The sequence below is a fragment of the Pelodiscus sinensis genome, chromosome 30 (genome assembly GCF_049634645.1).
Source record: "Pelodiscus sinensis isolate JC-2024 chromosome 30, ASM4963464v1, whole genome shotgun sequence".
NCBI lineage: Eukaryota > Metazoa > Chordata > Testudines > Trionychidae > Pelodiscus > Pelodiscus sinensis.
The window spans coordinates 8,700,051-8,724,917 of record NC_134740.1 but is presented as its reverse complement, the minus strand read 5'-3'; the positions used below and the strand labels follow the sequence as shown (position 1 = coordinate 8,724,917).

Genomic DNA, 24,867 nt, shown 5'->3' with positions numbered 1-24,867 from the left:
ACCCTGCACATGGCATGGCACGAGCCAGCCACCCGCTGCCACCCAGCCCTCCGCCTCCTCCCGGGACCAGGCTGGTCTAGTGCAGAGATCATTGACGTCGTCGAGGTTTGGGGGGAAGCCTCCAATGTCCACGATCTATGCACTAGACACAGGAACGCAGCCGTCCACAGCCGCATGACTGACAGCCTGGCCACAAGAGGCCACATGCTGACTCAGGAGCAGGTCCGCTGCAAAATCAAGGACCTGCGGCAGACCTACTTGTGACGGACTGGGCCGTGTCTGGGCACAGCTGAGGGTGTCCGCTCAGGGCGAATTGCTCAAATCCGGGGCTCCTTACAGCCCCCAGACTGGTGACCTCTCCAAATAGGCCACAAACCAGTCTCACAGAGCGCTTCAGCTGCCTGCCTGAAGCCTCACAAGCAAAACCCCTCCGACACCCCATCAATATCCGTGCCCCAGATGGCCCCAGGCCTCATACACAGGTGGGGGGGTCCTAGCACCCAATCCCACCTACCCCGAACAAGTTCTGTCTGGTTCCAAGAAACCAGCCACAGATCCCTGGTCAATTTACCCTCTGGGTCTTACCCACAAATCACGCTGGGCCAATCCTTTAGAATCTAAAACTAAAGGTTTATTATCACAAGAAAGAAAAGCATGAGAGTAAGGTTGTTAAAGAATAGTACGTTACATGCACCGAATCTCCCAGTCCTCGATGCAGGCTCTAGCAGAGATGTTACAGCTGCTGGTTTAAAAGTTCTTGTTGCACATCCTAGCATCAGGATGGGTTCACAGGTCTTCCGGGCTCTTCGATCCCTGCAATGCTGCCTCTGGGATGAAGTGCTGAGCTGAGAACAAAATGGCATCGACCACATGGCCTCTTTATACCTCCTTCCTGGCCTCTTCTTGTATGCAGCAGGTCACCTGGTCAGAGGCCAGTCTCTGTGTTTCCTGCTGGCTGCTCTCAGGTGACAGCCCCCATTCTTTGGGTGTGTCCTTGGCCCATCAAGTGCCATTGTCCTACAGGGCCTGGCTAATCAGCCTGTCCATAGCTATGCTTAACCACATTCAGAGAAATATTCAGCTTCCACACAGATTACAGATTCCTACCTACACACACAGACATTATACACTCACATAAATAGCGTACAATAGATCAGCAAACAATAAGCTCTCATTCAATACCCCACATGGATCCCTTTTATACCAATTTCTGGGGCCAACACCCCCACCTAGGGGTGCAGCAGCGATCTGGCTGCTTCCCTCCAATTTGGTAATGTGACACTACTCCAGGGCCTCGCAGCCAGGGGCTGACCCGGAGGCCTACTCTCATTATGAGGCCCTGGATGGCATCCTAGGGGCTCACGCCGTCCATGCCTCCCGGGTGGTGATCGACCTCGGGGCAGAGGGCCACATCCCTGACACGGAGGAGGAGGAGGATGCCGAGAGCCAGGAGCCTGCAGGGAGCCTGCCCAGGACCCAGGACCCTTGAGCACCCCACAGAGCACATCGGCTGTGTCTTCCAAGGCCGAGGAGGGCTCCACATGTGAGTGCCATCATGCTCCCCTTATGTGCATGGGAGGGATGGGGGGAGAGGGAGCCCAGAGACCATGCGCCTGGGCCTTGCCCACCATGGAGCAGCAGCTGGGTGTCATGCAGGGGCCCTGGCTCGTTCCCCACACGCCGTGTGTTCAAAAATAGAATCTTTCTTTATTGAACAAAACTTCAGCTTAGAGAAGAGACGGAGGGGGGATATGATAGAGGTCTATAAAAGCACGAGTGGTGTGGAGAGGGTGCATAAAGAAAAGTTCTCCATTAGAGAACTTTTAAAGGACACCAAAGTAAAGGAATGGGTAGCAGGCTTCAAACTAGTAACAGAAAGTTCTTCTTCACAAAGCAAAGAGTCAACCTGTGGAACTCCTTGCTGCAGGAGGCTGTGAAGGCTAGAACTAGAACAGAGTTTAAAGAGAAGTTAGATCAAGTCATGGAGGTTGGGTCCATGGAGTGGTATTAGCCAGGGGGTAGGAATGGTGTCCCTGCCCAAAGTTTGTGGAAGGCTGGAGATGGATGGCGCGAGACAAATAGCTTGGTCACTGACTTTGGTCCATCCCTTCCAGGGTCCCTAGGGTTGGCTGCTGTTGGCAGACAGGCTACTGGACTAGATGGACCTTTGGTCTGACCCAGGACAGCCATTCTAAGCTCAGGGCTCAGGATCGAGGGTCTCAGTGGACCACCTTGATTTTCATGCACACTTGCTCCTGGGTGGCCAGGCTGGCAGCTCTCCTGCCCTAGATGGCCACTTTCCTGTGCCTAGTGCGGAGTTCGTGGACGAGGTCCACGATGTCTGCACTAGACCAGGCGGGTGCCCGCCTCTTGCGGTCCTGGCCAGGCTCCCAGGAGCCGCCAGCCTGGTCCCAGGAAGAGGCAGAGGGCTGGGGGGCATCGGGTGGCTGGCTCATGGCGTGCCAGGTGCAGGGTCTGCTGGCTGGGTGCTGGCAGGCTTGCACCTGGCACGGGCACCGTAGCCAGCCCGTGCCCCTTTAACGGCTCCGGGGCCGGGATGGGGGCATACGAGTTTCCCTGGTGGTGCCCAGAGTGGCCACCAGGGAAATCTGGGGAGGGCTAGCCTCCCACTAGTTCGAATTGAGTGGCTACACAGCCCTTAATTCAAACTAATATGTTCGAACTAGGCTTAGTCCTTGTGCAATGAGGTTTACCTAGTTCGAACTAAGCGCTCTGTTAGTTCGAATTAAGTTCGAACTAGCGGAGCGCTAGTGTAGCGCCTATGAAAGTTCATTCGAACTAACGTCCGTTAGTTCGAATTAACTTTGTAGTGTAGATATACCCTTGGACACTAAATCCCAGTTTCTTAAAGTTTTACCATGATATCATTAAAGCCTAAATCGTGATGCAAGACAGGTTATTTAAAGTGTCATTGGAAAAGTAATGATGTGCTGAATATGATTAGCCTATTTGTATTCATGAATTATTTTTGTATCTGAAATTGTGCATCTGGACTAAGTGTCTTTATTTCCCATGTTCTGACACTTGGGTACCTCCCACTTGGGAAGGTGCTAGACAGTCCATTGGGAAACGTCTTTGCAGGGTAATGAGCTGTTATGCAAAAAAATAGACTTTAAGAGAAGCTAAACTCCCACCCATGCACCTTCCTAAGAATGATTCAGAGACTCTGTAATTAATAGTTGCTGTGACTCTACAGGGGCCTGTCTGTGTTTTTCCAAAGCCTGATCTTGGGAACAGACTTTGAAACAAAGGATTCTCACCCTTCTCTACAGCTACATAAGGCAGAGAGTGAAACCAGCAGTTCTTCACTCCCCACACAAGAGGACTCCTGCAAAGATCTGAAGAGCAAGGACGGACCTGGGGATAGTGCTGGATCCAGGCTAAAGGCATCTTACCCAGTGTATGGAGGCCTGGAAAACCCAAACTACAAAGCAAATGCAACTTGTGCCTTGAGAATCTGCCAGACGCCGTTATTCCCAGACAGGGTGAGAATCTGTTCATGCCTATGGACTCGGAGCAGCCTGTTATACTTTGTATCTGGGTTTTTCTTAATTTCCTGGTAATGTGCTCTGATCCTTTGTAGTTAACAAACTTGTTTATAGTTTTACCTAAACCAGTGTGCCTTTAACAAAATGTGGGGGGGGAATCTCAGCTTGGTTAGCAGTAGTGTGCACATTCAGGGGGAGGCAAATGGGATAACAAAGTCCTACTGGTTAGTGGTTTCACCTGACTGGGGGGAACAGCTCTGGTGTCATAGGCTGGTGGTTATCATGATAGCAGCTTCCCTATTGTTGTTTCATCCAGTGGCTCTTCATAGAGTCTGTGTGTAACTACAGCAGTGTGGATACCGGAGAAAGTGCGGGACCAAGTGAAAATCTGCAGCTTGCCAGAGCTGCCCAGTGTGCGAGTGATCCCAGACTGATGGGTGGGAGGACTCAGTGAAACCCCAGCTCCAGATAGCAATGCAGAAGAACTGATCACGAATGGGTTCTAGGGAAAACATGCCTAAGAAAGTACAATGAATGACTCTCAGTTTTAGAATTCACTGGCCGGCTGAAAGTCCATCTGTTCCTGTCTTCCCAGCGCAGCAAATGCCAGTTCCCAGAGCCATAGCATCGTAGGCGCTTAGGGATGGAAGAGACAATAGGAGTCATCTAGTCCTACCCCCTGCTCAGTGCAGGCCCTACTGCGGCAGCACTAAGTGCGTTAGAGGGAACAAGAGGAGCAGATAACTGTCAAGTGATCCTTCCTGTGTCGTCCATCCCCTCATCCATGTACCATGTTATCCTGGTTTACAGCCACAAATGCAACTGAGGCTGGTTATTACAATTCTTGACTGTGCTTTACAATGAATCCAAGGGGGTGTGAGATTTGCTGTACAATTCACCATCCATGTAACGCTGCGAGGGGTCTGCGGGTAGCCCAATACGCTGTTAGATTCTCACACACTGTGTCCCCACGTCCTTTTCTGCTGCTTGGCCAGTTGGCCCCCAGCCAGTAACAGATTCCATGAGGAGTAACAGTTAATCTGAACTAAGGATTTAATTCAGATTAACTTTAAACTGCCGCATGTAGCTATGGGCAGTTTGTTCGAACTAAGAGGGATTTAAAAATGGCGGCTGGATGGGAACATGCAAATAAAGCCCGGGACATTTAAATCCCGGGCTTCATTTGCATCTCTGGTTGCCTGATTTGCCTACCTAGCTCGAATTAATGAGCTAGTGTAGACATATCCTTAGGTAGCTTTATATGTTAATTGATATTATAATATAGTTATGAACTGCACATGCCAATCCTATCTAGGAATTTGTACAGAGATTAATTTTAATTCTGAGTCTGTCACGCAATAGGAACTTGATCTCTCATTTTAATCCTATTCAGAAAATATAGGGGATAAGGCAGATTGGCCAAGCTGTATCTTTTCCCTCTGTGTCTGTGCAACACCTGGCACCATCAGGTTCTGGGTTGTGACGGGGGCTCCCAGAAGTTGCATAACTAATAAAAAACAAATACATAATATAATTACCCACTGACTCTAAACATCCATTTCCCGTGTGACGATAGTTTGTGGCATTTAATACTATCCCTGCATTAATCCCTGCATTAATCACTGCATTCATCACTGCATTCATCACTGCATTCATCCCTGCATTAATCACTGCATTAATCACTGCACTCATAACTGCATTAATCCCTGCATTAATTCCTGCATTAATCACTGCATTCATCGGATCTCAATTTTCCTTCTGCGGGGCCCTTAGGGACAATCCATGACCAATGTCGTCCTTAGATATGTCCAAATGAAAAGGGGGAATAATAAAATGGCCTCTTGCTCCCAGACTGTAATATGCAGCAGGGAGACACAGGGAACACTTAGGAGCCTAATCCCATTTCCAAAAGGGATGTAAGTGGTTTAGGAGCCGAATCCCATTTCCAATAGGAATTTAAGACCAGACTGTCAAAGGGATTTAGGTGCCCAACCTAGGCCATTTCATTGCAGCCTTGAAGTCCAGGAAGTTTCTCAGAGCACCACCTACTAAGCTGAGCAGCACTGATGGGGTTTGGGATCCTACCCTGACCCGGCGAAGCTGACCTCACCATGGAAGGCGGCGCAAGCGAGCGTTGCCCTGGAAGAACAGCCAGCTACACATCTCAGGGCAGCAACTTTGCCCCGCCTGAAAGGTTTCCAACGGAGGAAAAAACCCAGCTTGAGTGTGAGACGTGATACAGGGCGGTGGGGGTGGGGGTGTCAGTCTGACGGCCGGTGACTCTGTCTCTGTTTCATTTCTATCACCTCCAGGGTCTTCTGATGAATCCGGCCAATGGCACCGCCCCAGTGACCCAGTTCCTGCTGCTGGGTTTCCCCTCCCTGGGCCGGCAGAGCCGGGAGCTCCTCTTTGCTCTGCTCTCCTTGGCGTATGCCGCTACCGTGGTGGGGAACTTCTGCATCGTGTGGGCCGTGCTGCGGGACCCCCGCCTCCAGCGCCTGCCCATGTACATCCTGCTGGGGAACTTCTCCTGTCTGGAGATCTGCTTCGTCACATCCACTGTGCCACGGATGCTCTGTGACCTGCTGCGCCCTGGCCTCCCCATCTCCTTCCACGCCTGCTTCCTGCAGTTCTACTTCTTCTTTTCCCTGGGAACCACCGACAGCTTTTTCCTCGCAGCCATGGCCCTGGATAGATCCCTGGCCATCTGCCAGCCCCTGCGCTACCCCATCCTCATGTCCCCCCAGCTCTGCTGGACCATGGTCGCCTCCTGCTGGCTCATGGGTTTCCTGTGGTTCATAGCGCCCATCGTCCTCATCTCCCGGCTCTCCTTCTGCAGCCCCTACACCCTGGACCATTTTGTCTGTGACCCAGTCCCATTACTGGCTGCCTCCTGCTCTCCAGATCACTGGGTCGGTCAGTTCTGCTCCAACATGGCATCCTTAATGCTTTTCGCCACCTTCCTCTTCATCCTGGCCTCCTACGGGCTCATCATCAGGGCCGTGCTGAGGCTGCCCGCAGGGGCCGGGCGGCACAAGGCCTTCTCCACCTGCACCACCCACCTGACCATCGTAGGCCTGTACTACGGGGCCCTGATGGTCAACTATGTCATCCCAACAGCCTCGGGGGGCAGCGGGAAGGTGGTGACGCTGTTGTACATGTTGTGGACCCCGCTGTTGAACCCCCTGATCTACAGCCTGAGGAACAAGGAGATGAAGGAGGCTCTGAGAAGAACCCTGCTGGGGAAGCAGTAGGGGGGCTCTCCTGTGACCCCATCTGCCAGGATTGGCTGGGGGGAAGGGAGCATTTGCTCCTGTTAAGTTCCCACTGTGTGGTCGGTGATTTAAGATATGTCGACTCCATCTATGTGATTAACATAGTTAGAGCTGCATGTCTTAAGTAGACCTTCTGCTCTAGTGAAGATCAGGACTCAGGGTCCAGCAGGGGTAGGGGAGTAATTTCACTACCATGCTGGTCCTATTGGCCATGACTTGGGTGAGGTTGCTCCTCCCCATTATAGTGTAGGGTGCATCTCACTCGTCTGGGTTATCTGGGGTCACCGCAGATAGTTATTTCCCTGCCACTAGGAGAGTCTTGGTCCCACTTCGGTCTCATTTCAGTGAACGGTTCGGGTTGGTGACCCGTGTCCTACAGAAGGTCAGCCCTGGATAATCTGGGCTGGTCCCCTCTGGCCTTAACTTTGACCTGGGAGTCCAGACTCCCACACCGTGTGCTAACTCCCCGGATCCCACTTTCTTACTCCTTCCCAGAGCAATGGGCACAATCCGGAAGTGCTGCCCAATAGACCTCCAAGAGCTAGAAATAGATCCCAGATGTGCTGACAACTTACATCCCCCACCTCCCAAGAACTGGAAAAACAAAACTATCTAGAAGAGCACTGGGCAAGTGTTTCCCCTTTGGGGTCCTTGTCAAGGGCTTTCAAACTCTGCAATGGGTTGTATCCACTGTTCAGATTGTTGTTGACATGCTCAAAGAATTCATATATATGTCTGGGGCAAGATTTCCCTTTACAAAAGCTGTGCTGACTTTTCCCCAGTCAATTATGTTTACCCATGTCTGGTTATCCTCTTCCTTGCTATACATCCCACTAATTTGTCTGGCACTGACGTTAGGGCTACCAGTGTGTAGGATCACCCCTGAAGCCTATAAAAACATGGTCTGAAATCAGATTCTGGTGAGAGGTAGCATACCACAACTCGCAGGTGTCACATTATTGGATTTTAAAGTGAGCAAACAGATCACTAGAGCACCCATGGTGCGGTGTTTGCCCCAAATTCTGTCCAACGGGATGATATGAGGTGTAAAATAAAAGCTTATGCTCTACTGATTCTGTGTATGCTGCTCATGTACTTGTGTGATGTTTGTGTGTGAAGTTATGGATATGGACTCTGTTCTTGTATTGTAAATGTTCTCTGTCTGGGAGGGAGAAATCGGCCTGGAGGGCCTGTTGTGAGGAGGGATTGTTCAGTGAATGGCTGTGTAACTAGCACTGCTGCATGGACAATGGCTCTCGGAGAGGCCAAAAAACACCTCAGGGATGCATCTGAAACCTGCAGATTGTCCAGGGCATAACAACTACTTGCATGTGAAACAGAGACAGGCCACTTGATCATGTGACCAGCTCCAGTTTGGGAGACACAGAAATAGAAAAGTGCCATGAGGCTGTTTCCACCTGATATTCAGTCTTGCTCCTGATCCCAGATGCAGCCTTGCTAGGGACAGGGAGTGGGAAGGATTGCTGACCCATCCTGATACTGGATGTACACCAGAGACTCTGAGCTAGCAGTTTGTAACTTAACAATCTCACTCTCGACCTTTTCTTCCTTTTGTTAATAAACCTTTAGATTTTAGATGCTAAAGGACTGGCTCACCATGCTCTTGTGGGTAAGATCGAAAGTATAAATTGACCAGGGTCTGTGGCTGGTTCTTTGGGACTGGGAGGATCTGTTCGGAGTTGGTGAAATTAGGTTCTCTAACCCCTCACCTGTGTGTAAGGCCCGGGGCTGATTGTGGCACAGGGAGAGCTGGAGTGTGTGAGGGGTTTTGTTTGTGAAGCTTCCTACTAGCCAGAATGGCAGCTGAAGCACTCGGGGTGACTGGTTTGTGACCTATTTTGGGAAAGGTCTCCAGTCTAGGACTATAAGTAGCCCTGGGTTTGAGCAATTTGCCCTGAGTGGATTCCCTCAGTGGTGCCCAAACCCAGCCCGGTCCATCACAGCAGGTCTGCTATTTCACATCTGAGATTCATTCAGATATTTCCTGTTCTGAGTGCAGAGTCTTGAGGGTTGGGGAGCAAGGCAGAGTCTGAGGATTTCTAGGTATGAGCCCTGGGCCCAGAAAGGGTCTAATAGATTAGATCAGAAGGCAGGTGGCACCCAGGATTCCTGGATTTGAGCCCCAACACTAGGGTGAGACTGGCTCTGGAAGGAGGCTTGAGGGGTGGCTGGAAGCAGGACTTCTGGGTTCTATTTTCCATTCTGGAGTCAAAGAAGACAGGCACTAGAACTCCCCAGTTTTATCCATGTCATGAATGGGCACCTCAAAGGAGAGTCTGGCTTACCTGGAAAAGAAGGAAAGGGTTAAGCTAACTGTGGAGACACATTTGAGGGAGGGGGCTTTGGGCATTCAGCCAATGAAATGCAGATAAGGAATTTCAAACGAGAGAGTGGATTTTTTCTTTTGTTTGGGGGAAGCAGCAGTTTTCCCCCAGGTACAGAGCAAGAGAAACAAGAGAGAAGGACTCTCCCAGGAACAGACTCGTCGACTTAATTAAAAAGTTTAAGTAGGGAAAGTTTAGATTTCCATCAGGTTTAATGTTTTCCTTGTTTGGGGGTTTGGAAATCATGACTTAGCTGGTTAAATGTTTTTCTCTTCTCTTTTGTAACTAAGAATTAAGCTCAGGAAGGATTTCTGAGTCAATTTAAATCCATGGCTTTTAACACCCAGTCATTTACTATGCTTGCAAGAGTCATCTTGTTTTAATAATAAAAGTGTTTTCTTTTTGTTATGGTTAACTGGTTGTCAAGTCACAGGGCCAGGGCCCAACAATGTTGTGGATGTGCTTCAAGACAGAGTTGATGAGGGATAGATAGTTGCTTTTATTAATCTCACTACAAAGACAAACTTAATACTGCCAAATGCTTACACAGCTACTACAAAATACAAATCTCACTACAGCACTACCATTACAGGTTTAATACTGGCAAATACACAACTACTGCAAACTAATCCAAGTAATTAGCATAGGCAAAGCACTACACCTAAATGAACAACAGGCACTTGGAAATCTTATACCCCATCAGGTCTGCGGGGAGTCCCGTTCCGGTCACCTCGCACCCGGGCTCTAGCTGAGGGGACCCAGGGCACCTTTCAAGGGAAAAGGTCTCTGGTGGAACTTCCAGAGGGGCAAGACCCCCCTCAAGTTTTAGACTCTAGTTTACCGGGTGTGCACGTACCTGGCCCAACGCCATTCTTATCGCTCCTATGGCTGAGACCGAGGTTGAATTTCTTTACTGCTCAGTAGTTTCTCAGCTCAAGGCACAGGTTAGAGCTGATAAAACCCAGCTGCTGTTGGGGCTTGCAGGGTCCCAGGCTATGCTAAGCTGGGTCCAGCAGGGATGGAAACTTCCATCCCAGGCCTGCTAATCTGCAGGACCCACATATGACATCCGTGTGACACTGGTATTGGTTGATTTTTGTATCCCTAAACCTGCATGCCTAATAGAAACCACAGTAACCGAGGGAAGCAAAGTCCCATTGTTCTCTGAGGATTGTCTGTGTTTTCCCAACTGCAAGTCAAACGGAGGTTGGGACAGAGGGAGCTTTGCGTCAGGGAAGGGATTTCAAGAGGTTTCTTCCCTGGAAACAGATTTATTTTCTATTTTTAGATACACTCGGTGGGTATGTCTACACTAAAAGTTAATTCAAAATAATAGCAGTTATTGAATTAACTTTAATAGCGTCTACACAGGCAAACCGCTATTTCGAAATAAATTCGAAATAGTGGAGCCCTTATTTCAAATTTGGAAAACTTCATTCTACGAGGAGTAAAGCCAAATTCAAAATAGCTATTTCAAATTAAGTGCTGTGTAGAAACTTAATTCAAAATAGGGGGCCTCCAGCCCTTCCCAGGGAGCCCTGGTGGCCACTCTGGGCACAACCTGGAAAACTTACTCTCCTCTCCCCCAGCCCGGGAGCCATTAAAGGGGTAGACCCTGGCCTCAGTGCCTGTTCCAGCTCCAAGCCTGCCAGCCCAGAGCCAGCAGTAGCCACTGGGGCCCCGGATCCAGTGGCCCCAAAACATGAACCAACAAGCCACTGGCAGCCAGCCCTCCACCGCTCCCCAGGAACAGTCTGCCAGCTCCCAGGAGCCTGACAGGGGCTGGAGAAGGCAGGCACCTTCCTGGTCCAGGGTGGAGATCATGGACCTTCTTCAGATTTGGGGGGATACCCCCAACGTCTATGATCTCCACACTAGACAGAGGAATGCGGCCGTCTATGGCAGGATAGCTGCCAGCATGGCCACCAAAGACCACATGCGAACTCAGGAGCAGGTTAGCATGAAAGTCAAGTTGGTCTGGCGAGACCCCCAACCTTGAGCCCTGAGCTTCCCCTCCCCTTTCTTCCCCTTGCTTCTCCCTTCCAGCTCTCTCCTCCCAGGTTTTCCTCTCCCCGCTTCCACCCTCTCTCTTCCCCTCTCCCACCTCCTTTTCCCAGTCTCCCCAAAGGTTCATCTCCCCCCCAGTTTTATTCAATAAACCCAGTTTCTATTTTTGAACTTACGTATCTTTTATTTGACATCAGGAAGGGAGGGTAGGGAGGGTAAGTGGAAGAACGTGAGGTAGAAATGGGGCACGAGCCCCCGGTGGGGAGGACGGGGGAGGCTCTGAGGGCTCCTTGGGGTGGACTCTCCTTCAGGACCTCCTGGATCCTGACAGCCCCCTGATGGATCCCCCGGATGGCAGCCTGCAGCAAGCACAGCCGGGCTGATGGCAACGACCCCACGAGATTGCCCAGAGGCAGCTCTGGCTCCATGTGACCGAGTGCTGTGGTGTCCCAAGCCAGGACTGCTTTGCTGTCCCTCATCGAGGTAGACAAGCAAGCGGGGAACCCTGAGAACTGTCTGTCCGGGGTGGGGGTAGGGTCCCTTTAAGCACGGAGCTCAGTTAGCCTCAGGCAGCAGCCCCACGCACTAAGTCCTAACCTGATGCCCTGCTGGCACTGGTTCCGGCCAGCCTTAACTTCGGTTCAGGGTCCTTTGAGTGTGGATGTGCTATTTCGAAATAGCAAAATGCTATTTTGAAATAGTTTTTGTGTCTAGATGCGTTATTTTGAATTAGCTTAATTTGAATTAACTATTTCGAATTAAGTTAATTCGAAATAGCACTGTAGTATGGACATACCCAGTGGCGGCAGCAATCAAGTTTTTTATTTTGTTTTTTGAGGTTTTTTGGATGTCAGGGAAACCGAGACCAGACTCCTCCCACTCTGGGGCACAGTAGAGACTGAGTCTGAGAAGAGGCTGAGAGATCTTCCTCTAGAGCTGGAACCCAGCTCTGGGGACATTATGGGTGGGTTGATACACTGGTCCAGTGCTGTGTCCCCGCGCAGGTCTTTAAGCACACCCATGCCAGTGTCTCCAGTCCAGAGGGGCGCAGGGTGGCCATGAGAATACCAATGAGAAATATTTCACTGATCACTGGATCCTCTTTTTCTATTGATTGTATTCCTACGGAGGTGAATCGTCATTCAGCCGCAGAGCTTCATTGTATTGGAGTGTCTGCAATTTCCTTCTCTAACTAGCACAGTGTGCCGGGGGCGAGCTGGGTGGGGAATCAGAAGAAAACGTGTTCACTGAGCTGGTGACAATGAACCGTGTTTGTATCACTCACTGCACAGTCACTCACCAGCCCACATAGTACAAATAAACATCATCCAATCACAACATCCCCGTAAGGTCTTTCTGGAGCCCAGTTTCACACAGTGGGATTAGCCACTGTACACAGTCCTCAGGTGGAGAAATGAAATGATAAAGCATCAGAGTTGTCAACAAGTATCCTTTTGCCTATTTCACAGCTGGGAAATTTTAGCGACAAGGAAGGAAAACTATAAAAGCTACAAAACAATAGAATCATAGAATCATAAAGCCAGGAGAGACCTCAGAAGGTCATCAAGTCCTTGCTCTAGCCAGGACCAATCCCAACTAAATCAGCCCAGCCAGGGCTTTGTCAAGCCAAGACTTAAAAACTTCTAGGGATGGAGATTCCACCACCTCCTTAGGGAACCCATCCCAGTGTTTCACCTCCCTCCTAGTAAAATAGGGTATGTCTACACTACCCCGCTAGTTCGAACTAGCGGGGTAATGTATGCATACCGCACTTGCTAATGAAGCCCGGGATTTGAATTTCCCGGGCTTCATTAGCATAAGCGGGGAGCCGCCATTTTTAAATCCCCGCTGCTTCGAACCCCGTGTAGCGCGGCTACACGGGGCTCGAACTAGGTAGTTCGGACTAGGGTCCTATTCCGAACTACCGGTACTCCTCGTGAAACGAGGTGTACCGGTAGTTCGGAATAGGCACCCTAGTCCGAACTACCTAGTTCGAGCCCCGTGTAGCCGCGCTACACGGGGTTCGAAGCAGCGGGGATTTAAAAATGGCGGCTCCCCGCTTATGCTAATGAAGCCCGGGAAATTCAAATCCCGGGCTTCATTAGCAAGTGCGGTATGCATACATTACCCCGCTAGTTCGAACTAGCGGGGTAGTGTAGACATACCCATAGTTTTTCCTAATTTCCAACCTAGACCTCTCCCACTGTAACTTGAGACCATTGCTCCTTGTTCTGCCATCTGTCACTACTGGGTTAAATTTCACTGCTTTTATATCACAAGTCTGAAACATTTGAGATAGTTAACTTTCTTTCTTTCTTTCTTTCTTTCTTTCTTTCTTTCTTTCTTTCTTTCTTTCTTTCTTTCTTTCTAAACTAATTAGGGTGTGTCTAAACTATACCTCTTTGTAGACAGACAGATGTAGATTAGGCACATCGAAATTGCTAGTGAAGCAGGGATTTAAATATCCCATGCTTCATTATCATAAACATGGCCACTGCTTTTTTTTTCGAAATGAAGCTTTCTCAAAAACAAAACCCAGCAGTCTAGACATGTATCTGTCAAAAAAAAAAAAAAAAACCAGCAACAACCTTGTTTAACAAATCCTGTAAACCTCTTTTTTTTAGGCATACGGGATCTGTCGAAAAAGGCGTTATTTTCAATAAATCCACATCTAGACTGCCATTTTTTTTTCAAAAAAGGTCCATTTCCAAAAAAAGTGGTGGCCATGTTTATGCTAATGAAGCACGGGATATTTAAATTCCTGCTTCATTAGCAATTTTGATGTGCTTGATTTGCATCCCTCTGTTGACAGAGGGATGCATTCTAGACGTAGCCATAGGCTATGTATACACCACAAAGATAAATCAGTAAAAGAAATGCAATTTCCTTCCAAAAGAGGCTTTTCTAAAATTTGGCTCATGTACACGAGGCCAAATTTTGGAAAAAAAGCCCCTCTTTCGGAACAACCCTTCTTCCTTATATAAGGAGGTTTACAGGAATGCCGACAAAATATGACCACTTTTCCGACATTTTTTTCTGAAAAGTGGACACATTCCCGGAAAAGCTCTGCAGTCATAGCCATAGTTTCAACTAGTTCCAACATTTTCAGTGATTTAGGAAATCGGTGTGTGACCAGTTAGAAAGTCCTGCATGAAACCTGCATTAGTTTCTTCTGAGTCTCCTTTACAGAGAAGCCAAAACCAGAGCTCCAGACTTTCTACCAAACTTCTCAAGGTGTGTCCCATCCTGACCTATTTCCCAAGGTGTGGAAGCATTTTCCTGATGGCCTGCCTGACATCTTTATTCCGAAGGGTGTAGACGATGGGGTTGAGAGTCGGCGTCACCAGGCTGTACAGGGTGGCAATGATCTTGTCTTTGTTGAAGGAGTAACTGGAGGCCGGGCGAATGTAGGTGTAGATGACAGTGGAGTAATAAAGAGATACCACAATGAGGTGGGAGGAGCAGGTGGAGAAGGCTTTTCTCCTCCCTTCAGTTGTTTGGATCCTCAAGATGGCCCTGACAATGAAGCAGTAAGAGACACCGATCAGCAGGAAGTCTCCCATAGCTAGGAAGATATCCGTTGTGAAGGACATGACCTCATTTATCCGCACCGAGGTGCAGGAAAGAACCAGCAGGGATGGGATCTCACAGAAGAAATGGTTAATAATGTTGGGCCCACAGAAGGTCAGACGCAGGACGAGGCCCGTGTGGACTGAAGTGTTGATCACAGCAATGACCATCACGAGAGCAGACAGGCCCATGCACATGGTCTTGTTCATCATGATGCTGTAGCGCAAAGGATGGCAAACAGCCACATAGCGGTCGTAAGCCATGACGGTGAAGAGCACCATCTCCGCCCCCAAAGACCAAGTGAAGAAGTAGAGCTGGGCTATGCACCTTGGGAAAGAGATAGATTTCCTGACCGCCACTAGGTTCCCCAGCATTTGGGGTATGATGGTGGAGGTGCCGACGATGTCCACCACGGCCAAATGGAAGAGGAAAAAATACATGGGCCTCTGCAGCTTGGAACTGGAAAGGACGGCAGCTATGATGAGTAAGTTGCCCAGCAGAGCGATGACATAGATGGAGAGGAATAGGACGAAGAGTAAGAACTGCAGGTGGGTGTCACTGGAGAGTCCCAGCACGATGAATGTGGTCACGATGCTTTGGTTCTTCATTTCTGGAGCTCAGGGGACAGTGGGGGATGAAGGCTTGGTTGCTGCAACTTCTCTAGTCAATGTTTTTGGCATTTGTTTTCATCCTGAATTAAGGTGGAAAAATGAAATGTCAATTTTCTCTATTTATTGTGTGAAAAGTTCTGAAATTTTTCAATTTTAAACTCTGTGTGTGGACATGTAACAAACACATTTTATTGAAACATTTTGACATCTTAAATTTTACTCAGAATGAATTTTTTTTTCTCAAAGGATATTAAAATGATAAAAATTGCTTCTTATTTACAATGTCAGCTGAAAGTGAGAACAGGCATTCCCATGGTACTTCTCTAGCTGGCATACCAGATATGCTAAGCATTATCACCCACAAATATAAACAAACTCATCTGAGCAATTGGCTGAACAAGTAGGACTGAGTAGACTTGTAGGCTCTAAGGTTTTACATTGTTTTATTTTTGAGTGAAGTTATGTAAAAATCATAATTTTTCATTTGCAAGTTGCACATTCATAATTAAGGGATTTCGCGATAGTATTTGTATGAGGTGAATTGAAAAAATACAATATATTTTGTTTACCTTTTTCAGTGCAAATATTTATAATAAAAATAATAACATGCACTGGGCACTTTGTACTCTGTGTTGTAATTGAAATCAATTTTTTTGAAAATGTAGAAAACATCCAAAATATGTAAACAAATGGCATTGTATTATTGTTTAACAGTGTGATGCAACTATGATTATTTGTGATTATTTTTTAATCTCACTATTAATCACAATGAATCTTTTAATAGTCTGACAGCCCTAATTTTACTGCAACTAATTTTTTCAGCTGAAAAAATTGAAATAGCTCACTAAGAGGCCTTTGAAATGCTCAGCCTTATCATTTCTGGATCAGATACCGAGAATGATGCGTGATATACCCCGATCCATGAGTTACCATGTCTTCAAGTCCTGAATAGAGCTGGGTGGAATTTTTTGACCCAAACTTTTTTTTTAGATGAAAAAAATTCAGAATTGGGTCAACCAAAATAGTTCACACTTTAGGCTGATTGTTCCAGCTGAAAATAGACTAAACTGAAGAAATATCTAAATGGTTCATTTGAACAGTTCTGACTGTACACATTCTAATGTTGTGGGATAGATTCTGGCACCATTCACAAAACTGGAGAAACAGAGATAGGGGGGTAGACACTTTGGGTGTGTCTAGACTACAGGGTTTTGTCGACAAAAGTGGACTATACCACACTGCCTTTCAGTTATGTCGACATAACATCGATAAAACTCAGCAGTTTTGTCGACGTTTGCAAACCTCATTCTACGAGGAATAACCCCTTTTGTTGACAGAGTTCTGTTGATATTATTGCATCTACACTGTCCTTTGCGTCCACACTGTTATGTCGACAAAGAGGCTTGCTTTGTCGACAGAACTGGATGTAGTCTAGACGCTCTTTGTCAACAGAAGTTTTGTCGACAGTAACTGTCGACAAAACTTCTGTCGACAAAACCCTGTAGTCTAGACGTACCCTTTTACACAGAGCACCCAACTGAAATAAAGAAGACTCATGCTCAGACCCCCAGCCCAGAGAAAGTAACTCACCCAACACGGCTTCCTTGCCCCAGCAATTCCCCAACTGCCAGGCTATGGGGTGTTGGGATGGTGCTTTCACTGTCTCCCCTGTGGAAGCAAAATGCAGGACAATATAGCACTTTAAAGACTAACAAGATGGTTTATTAGATGATGAGCTTTCGTGGGCCAGGTCTGGCCCACGAAAGCTCATCATCTAATAAACCATCTTGTTAGTCTTTAAAGTGCTATATTGTCCTGCATTTTGCTTCAACTACCCCAGACTAACACGGCTACATTTCTATCCCCTGTGGAAGCTGTTCTACTTCACATAAGATACTTGGCTGGGCATTGGAGCAAGAACATGCAGATAACTTTATAGTGGATGGGACACGTGGATAGAAAAACCTGGAGACCTTGCTCCAATGCATATTTAATTACTAGCTGTGGGTATGTCTACACTACCCTCCTAGTTCGAACTAGGAGGGTAATGTATGCATACCGCACTTGCTAATGAAGCCCGGGATTTGAATTTCCCGGGCTTCATTAGCATAAGCGGGGAGCCGCCATTTTTAAATCCCCGCTGCTTCGAACCCCGTGTAGCGCGGCTACACGGGGCTCGAACTAGGTAGTTCGGACTAGGGTGCCTATTCCGAACTACCGGTACACCTCGTTTCACGAGGAGTACCGGTAGTTCGGAATAGGACCCTAGTCCGAACTACCTAGTTCGAGCCCCGTGTAGCCGCGCTACACGGGGTTCGAAGCAGCGGGGATTTAAAAATGGCGGCTCCCCGCTTATGCTAATGAAGCCCGGGAAATTCAAATCCCGGGCTTCATTAGCAAGTGCGGTATGCATACATTACCCCGCTAGTTCGAACTAGCGGGGTAGTGTAGACATACCCATAGTTTCCTAGCTTGGGTCCTTACGGAGGGGCTCAGGGCAGAGGGAAGAGGGAGTAGAGGGTGAAGGAGTCAGGGTTGGGGTGAGGAGGGGCTAAGGGAGGGGGCATAAGGATGTGGGGGGTGCAGAACTCAGGGTTGGGGTGGGGAGGGGCTCAGAGAGGTGGGGTTAGGATGTGGGGGGAGCAGAACTCAGGGTTGGGGTGGGGAGAGGCTCAGAGAGGTGGGGTTAGGATGTGGGGGGTGCAGAACTCAGGGTTGGGGTGGGGAGGGGCTCAGAGAGGTGGGGTTAGGATGTGGGGGGAGCAGAACTCAGGGTTGGGGTGGGGAGAGGCTCAGAGAGGTGGGGTTAGGATGTGGGGGGTGCAGAACTCAGGGTTGGGGTGGGGAGGGGCTCAGAGAGGTGGGGTTAGGATGTGGGGGGTGCAGAACTCAGGGTTGGGGTGGGGAGGGGCTCAGAGAGGTGGGGTTAGGATGTGGGGGGAGCAGAACTCAGGGTTGGGGTGGGGAGGGGCTCAGGGCAGGGGCTCAGGGCAGGGGCATAAGGATGTGGGGGTGCAGAACTCAGGGTTGGAGTGAGGAGGGACTCAGTGCAGGAATTGCTGGGAGGATTGAGTGTGGGTTCAGGGTGAAAAAGGGATCAGGGCATAGAGTTGATGTGTGAAGGGTGGAGGAGCTGGTGAGGGCAGCAGTTCCCCGTGGTGGGTCCCCAGGCCTGAGTGAATTGAGGGCCACACTGTGCATAGGCAGCTCCCTGGGGCTGACCGCAGCTACTCTCAGAGCAGGGCGGCTCCGGGAGCTGGCTGTGGTAGGGATCTTGCTAGAGCGATGTACAGGAAGCTTACCTCCATCCCTGCTGTCCCAGTGGGGTTATAGCTCTCCTGGTCCCCATTTCTGACCTTTTGCTGCCCCCTTTTGGTCACTTTGCTGTATAACTCCCTCCTAGCATCCCCCTCCCTTTCCATGTTCTGAAAAACAAACGGATTCCAGGCATGTCCCATTGTCAGGACACAGCCAAACTCCGACCGTGCTTTACGTTAGGAGAAGAGGAAGCTGCCTACCGAATTCAGTGGGCCTAGCTCTTACCATCTGGGAGGAGTTCTTGAAAAAACAGACGGACGGACAGACTCGTTTGCTCACAAACTCTCAAATACATAAAAATGAGTAGTCCTGTGGCACCTTACAGACCAACTATTGTGGCCGGTTGGGGCTAAGCCCCTAGGTTTTGTGCTTCTTGGCGGGGTTTTCTTTGTGTGCCTCAGAGGCTCGCGGTGTCCCCAACACTGCCACGAAGGCAAGGGTACCCCCCTAGCCGAGCCCTTTTCATCATAGGCAAGTCCAGGGTATGGGACATCAGTCCCTACGTTAGACCACGGGGCCTCTCCTGTTTCTTGCAGGCAGCCCACCAGTCAGGAGGGGCTGGGGGGGAACCCTCTTGCTCCGGGTTCCAGCCCAGGGCCCTATGGGGGGGTTGACCCGAGTGGACTGTGAGGCCTGGCTCTAGCCCCATGGAACAGTGCCCCCCCCCCCCCCCGGGCCACTTCCTGAACCCCTCCTGAGCACCTCCTCCTAATGCCTTGGGTCAGGCTTTGTTGCAGGCTGTCTAGGGTCAGGCTTTTGTGCTGGGCTGCTCGGTTCTCCTTCACGTCTCCTCTGGTCCCTCCCTCCACTCCTTCCCCCCGCCTTGCCTGAGGGAGGGTTATTTGTGGTGCACTCATCAGCCTGAACTGGCCTCCGGTGTTCTGATCAGCCTTCCGGTCAGGCTGACGACAGAGAGACTTCAGGTGTTGAACCGCTGGGCCACAGTCTCTGGCAGCCTATAATGGGAACATAAAACTACATATCCAGCTCCCCGTGTATCTGACACTGGGCTTCAGAGCCCCCTGCTGTCAGGCTGCCACACTGTATATCTAGATAGTGTCATGAGCTTTCATGGTGGAACCCACGTCCTCACCTGATGAACACTCTCAAGTGTATAGTGGATCTGTACCAGGCAGATCAGCTTCAACAATAACACCTGAGGAAGGGCAGCTGCAAACTAGCCAGTAGCCCTTGATTCTATCTCTGCTCCATTGTGGACATTTATCTGGGAGTCTCATACCTCACCCATGAGGTGGCTGGTTATCAGTGGGACCCACCTTCGGCATCCGTCTGGGGTTTGCAATCATGCCATCCGTTTCTTTTACTTTTATTAAAAATGTTCCAAATTAAACAATTCAGGATAAAACAGCTCCTATCACCCCAAAATGATTTTTTCCTAATTTTTCTAATGTGACAAAAATTGTGCAAATGTCATTTGCAATTAGGATTGAACTATTTTATTTTATTTTATTTTATTTTATTTTATTTTATTTTATTTTATTGACTGGCTGATCATAAATCATCCAAAACAATTATGTGCCCCTCTCTAGCCCTAAGTTCCCTCAGTTCCCATTAATTCAAATGGTGGTTAGAAAGGCTCAGAGTTTCTTTTAACTGCAGTGATTAGAGCTGGTAAAAATGGTGAGTGTGTGTCTAGACTGCACTCTAAAATCGAAATAAGATAGCACAATCTTATTTCGATTTTATTTCGAATGGGCTATTTTGAAATTTGGTGCATCTACATGGCGCCAAATTTTGAAATAAAGCACTCTTTCAAGACATCCCTTATTCCTCATGGAATGAGGTGAACAGGGATGCCAAAATAAGCATGTCTGTTATTTCGAAAATTATTTGAAATTTCAGACATGTTTTTTGGATGCGGGGTAGCCATTTCAGGATACCTCCAGTATCCCAATATAGCCTTGCAGTCTAGATGTACCCAGTGTGTCTGTGTGTATATGTATACTCTGCAAGTTTAAAATACAATTTTGTTGGAATTTTTGAAGAAAAATCAGTGATTGATTGTGGGGGTGATTGAAGTTATTTTTTAAATTATTTTCTCCATATTTCCTGAAGAAAAATAATCTGACCTGCTCCTAGGAGGTCATCTGTGGTCACGTTAAAATAAATGATGAACATCCAGCTGCCTTCAACATGCCAGGCAATAAGGACACCACCGGTCATGCAGAGACCTGCTCCCTGGAATGTGCTAACTGTCAGTGACAGCAACTGCGACTGGGATTGTCTTGGTCATTTGCTTACGTCAAACAAGCCAGCCCATAATTCAGGCAACTTAGAAAGTTGTGAAATTAATTTCCAAACCAGTGGGGGTTAAACAGGGGTGACAACTGCAGCATTACCTGCCTCAAAACCAGAAATAATCACAAATCAGCTCCCCCAGACTTACCAAACTCTTTAGAATAACACATCCTAACTTCTTTTTCCTTGCCTGCTGTGGTTCTGGGGTTTTTGAAGTGTTTGTATTAATACTGTCATGTTTTTCAGCTTTTTCTCTGTAATGAAGAAGGAAGGCTAGAAAAACTTTTGAGGTGATGGCAATTTATACCACAGGAGGATCTGGCCAAAGTTCCTTTCACTGTGCCAAATCCAATGGGATAGTTCCCACTCGTGTCCTTTTTGAGTGTCTCTAGATGACAGGGTTTTTGGTTTTTTTAAGTGGCCTTTTTTCAAAAAAAACTTCACCTACGTCTAGACTGCTGCCGTGTTCTTTCAAAAGAAAATCGAAAGAACATGGCAGTTTTTTCAACCACGGAAAACCTCATTTTACGAGCAATGCTGCCTTTTTTTGAAAGTGCTCTTTCGAAAAAAGCCGTTATTGAATGCAAACAGGGCTTTTCCAAAAGAGAGACTGCCTGGGTGCTCTGTTTCAAAAAAGCGGCTCACTTTTTCGAAAATACTAGTTGCTGTCTAGATGCTTTCTTTCGAAAGATGCTTGTAGTCTAGACGTAGCCCTTCAGAAATATAAATCTTACTGAAGATTGTTTCCCCCTTCGTACATACAATGGACATGTGTAACAAGCTACATTACATCTATCTATCTATCTATCTATCTATCTATCTATCTATCTATCTATCTATCCCCACACATCCCCTCTATCTATCTATCTATCTATCTATCTATCTATCTATCTATCTATCTATCTATCTATCTATCCCCACACACCCCCTCTATCTATCTATCTATCTATCTATCTATCTATCTATCTATCTATCTATCTATCTATCTATCTATCCCCACACACCCCCTCTATCTATCTATCTATCTATCTATCTATCTATCTATCTATCTATCTATCTATCTATCTATCCCCAGACACCCCCTCTATCTATCTATCTATCTATCTATCTATCTATCTATCTATCTATCTATCTATCTATCTATCCCCACACACCCCCTCTATCTATCTATCTATCTATCTATCTATCTATCTATCTATCTATCTATCTATCCCCACACACCCCCTCTATCTATCTATCTATCTATCTATCTATCTATCTATCTATCTATCTATCTATCTATCCCCAGACACCCCCTCTATCTATCTATCTATCTATCTATCTATCTATCTATCTATCTATCTATCTATCTATCCCCACACCCCCATCTATCTATCTATCTATCTATCTATCTATCTATCTATCTATCTATCTATCCCCACACACCCCCTCTATCTATCTATCTATCTATCTATCTATCTATCTATCTATCTATCTATCTATCTATCTATCCTGAAACGGGACAAGATATTTTCCAAATGCAAAGCAGAATCTTTCCTCTACATCACAACATGGCTGACTCTGTGCAGTACCTGGCAAAACAGGTTCATTTCTGAGTGTAATCAAAATTTTAAAAAGGAGACAGCCCGAACAAGTTAACTGCTCTGTAACAGGGACAAATGGGTTCTAATAGAATTGAATGGCATTTTTTTTTCATTGGCATCCCTAGTACAAGCACATTTTGTTCAATTCCTTGCTTCTCAATACATTAAGTAGCTAACAGTTTTGGCAATCACATACATGCTCACATGCTGGGTCTGGCTGCTGCTCCTCTTCTCCAACGCCCTGTTGCTAGAGGAAGATTCTGCTTAGAAAACTTGTGAAACTATAGATCCGCTGTGTAACAGTACTTGGGGTGTTTCCCATTCTACCACGGTCTCCACATCTCGAACACATCCCTTCTGGAAAGCACAGTTCATCTACCGAGTGCATAAGAGGAGTTAGGCTAAGACGAATTTCCAGCCTAATATACAGATTGCCATGGGGCTGTGTTTCCCCAGAGCAATTCAGAATATTTACTCCAATGTGGGCTGTGCAGGGAAAACAAACAGATACGCACAGAAAGGTCTATTCACCCAATGTTACTGAAACGTTCTGCATGTATGTTGATTGGGGACATCATTCTTTAAAACTGTATCTATTAATAATCATTAGCCTTGGGAGAGGGATTTTCATCCATAGACTTCGACTGGTGTTGTTACGGCTGGTCAGTGTCATTATGCAATCTTATCTATAGGGAAACTAACACACATGGAAACCCTAAATCTAACCCTAACTCTAACCCTAATCCTAACCCTAACCTAAACTCTAACCCTAACTTTAACCCTAACCTTAACCTTACCCTAAACATAATCATAACCCAAACCCTAACCTTAACTCTAACCCTAACTTTAACCCTTACATTAACCTTACCTTAAACATAACCCTTACCCGAACCCTAATCCTAACATTAACCCTAACCTTAACTCTAAATCTCACCCTAATCTTAACTCTAACCATAACCCTAAACTTAACCCTAACCCTTACCCTAACCTTAACCCCAACACCAACTCCAACCCCCACCCCTGGCCCTTGAAAGGCCAGTGAAGGAAGGAGACCCAGATGAGCAGTGACAAGTCTTAGGTCAGCAGTCAGTGGCCTAATCACTGGAGCGCGCTGCCCTTCATTCTTGGGCCAGAATCTCCATTTTACAATATCATCCTCTCTTGGCAGGTGCCTAGATTTTGGGCTAAGAACTCACAAACTCACAGGGCCAGATATTTCCAGAATCCCGAACCTCAGCTGCTCTCCCTACTTTCACATGGTAGGTGCCCAGCACTGCGGAACACAGTCCCTAGGGCTCTCAGGCTGTTACTGTAAGAAATGTAGCGTGATAAGGTGACACCTGGTTCTAGTGATGCTGTGTGCCATGGTGGACACTCAGCAAACTATTGCTCCACACCTGTTTGTGACTGTGGACTGAAATCTTCTGAAGTCTATGGAGATCGGGGGCAGAGAGATGCATCACAGTGCTAGGGAACGGTGTGCACACCGTGTGGATAGCAGATTTAGCTTCTGCGCAATGTGAGTTATGATCATGATTATTAATTGGAATCACCAACATCTCGCCCTTTGGGTGAAAGGAAACTCTGCCAAGGTAGGCCTGTGAATGCTGGGTCACTACATCCAGCCCACGGTCCATTGACGTGCAGCCCTTTGGCACTGATTCCATGTCCCGAGGCTCAGAATAAAACAACTCCTTTTCCTTTGGTATCCCTGGCCTCTGTTTGCCAGAGGCTGGGAATGGGCGACAGTATCTATCTATCTATCTATCTATCTATCTATCTATCTATCTATCTATCTATCTATCTATCTATCTATCTATCTATCTATCTATCTATCTAAGACATACAGGGTGTGTCTAGACTACAGGGACTTCAGGGACTACAGTAGACTAGAGTCTACTACAGGCCACCTAGCCAGGTGGAAGAGGTGGATGAGGCCTTTTTTAAACAATTAACAAAACTATCCAAAGCCCAAGATTTGGTGGTGATGGGGGACTTCAACTATCCAGACATATGTTGGGAAACTAACACAGCGGGGCACAGGCTATCCAATAAGTTTCTGGACTGCATTGGAGACAACTTCCTGTTTCAGATGGTTGAAAAAGCTACCAGAGGAGAAGCTGTTCGGGATTTGGTTTTAACAAATAGGGAGGAACTAGTTGAGAACTTGAAAGTGGAAGACAGTATAGGGGACAGTGATCAAGAAATAATAGAGTTCATGATCTTAAGGAAAGGTAGAAGGGAGACCAGCACAATTGAGGTTATGGATTTCAGGATGGCAGATTTTGATAAGCTCAGAGAACTTGTAGGTAAGGTCCCATGGGAAGCAAGACTGAAGGGAAAAACAACTGAGGAGAGTTGGAAGTATTTCAAAGGGACGTTGTTAAGGG

At 47.5% G+C, this 24,867-nt stretch overlaps 2 protein-coding genes across 2 annotated transcripts; one reads left to right on the top strand and one right to left on the bottom strand.

The window, feature by feature from the left end:
• Positions 1 to 5,830: 5,830 nt before the first annotated feature.
• Positions 5,831 to 6,763, top strand: LOC102445762 (olfactory receptor 11G2-like). Its single transcript, XM_006111321.2, has one exon. The coding sequence runs from the start codon at positions 5,831 to 5,833 to the stop codon at positions 6,761 to 6,763; it is 933 nt and encodes a 310-aa protein (XP_006111383.2).
• Positions 6,764 to 14,387: 7,624 nt separating this feature from the next.
• LOC102445522 (olfactory receptor 13G1-like) lies at positions 14,388 to 15,314 on the bottom strand. The gene has a single exon (XM_014573248.2). The coding sequence runs from the start codon at positions 15,312 to 15,314 to the stop codon at positions 14,388 to 14,390; it is 927 nt and encodes a 308-aa protein (XP_014428734.2).
• Positions 15,315 to 24,867: the final 9,553 nt, after the last annotated feature.

Excerpts from the sequence above, each read along its gene's own strand:
- LOC102445762 (XM_006111321.2), top strand. The coding sequence starts at position 5,831 with ATGAATCCGGCCAATGGCACCGCCCCAGTGACCCAGTTCCTGCTGCTG.
- LOC102445522 (XM_014573248.2), bottom strand. The coding sequence starts at position 15,314 with ATGAAGAACCAAAGCATCGTGACCACATTCATCGTGCTGGGACTCTCC.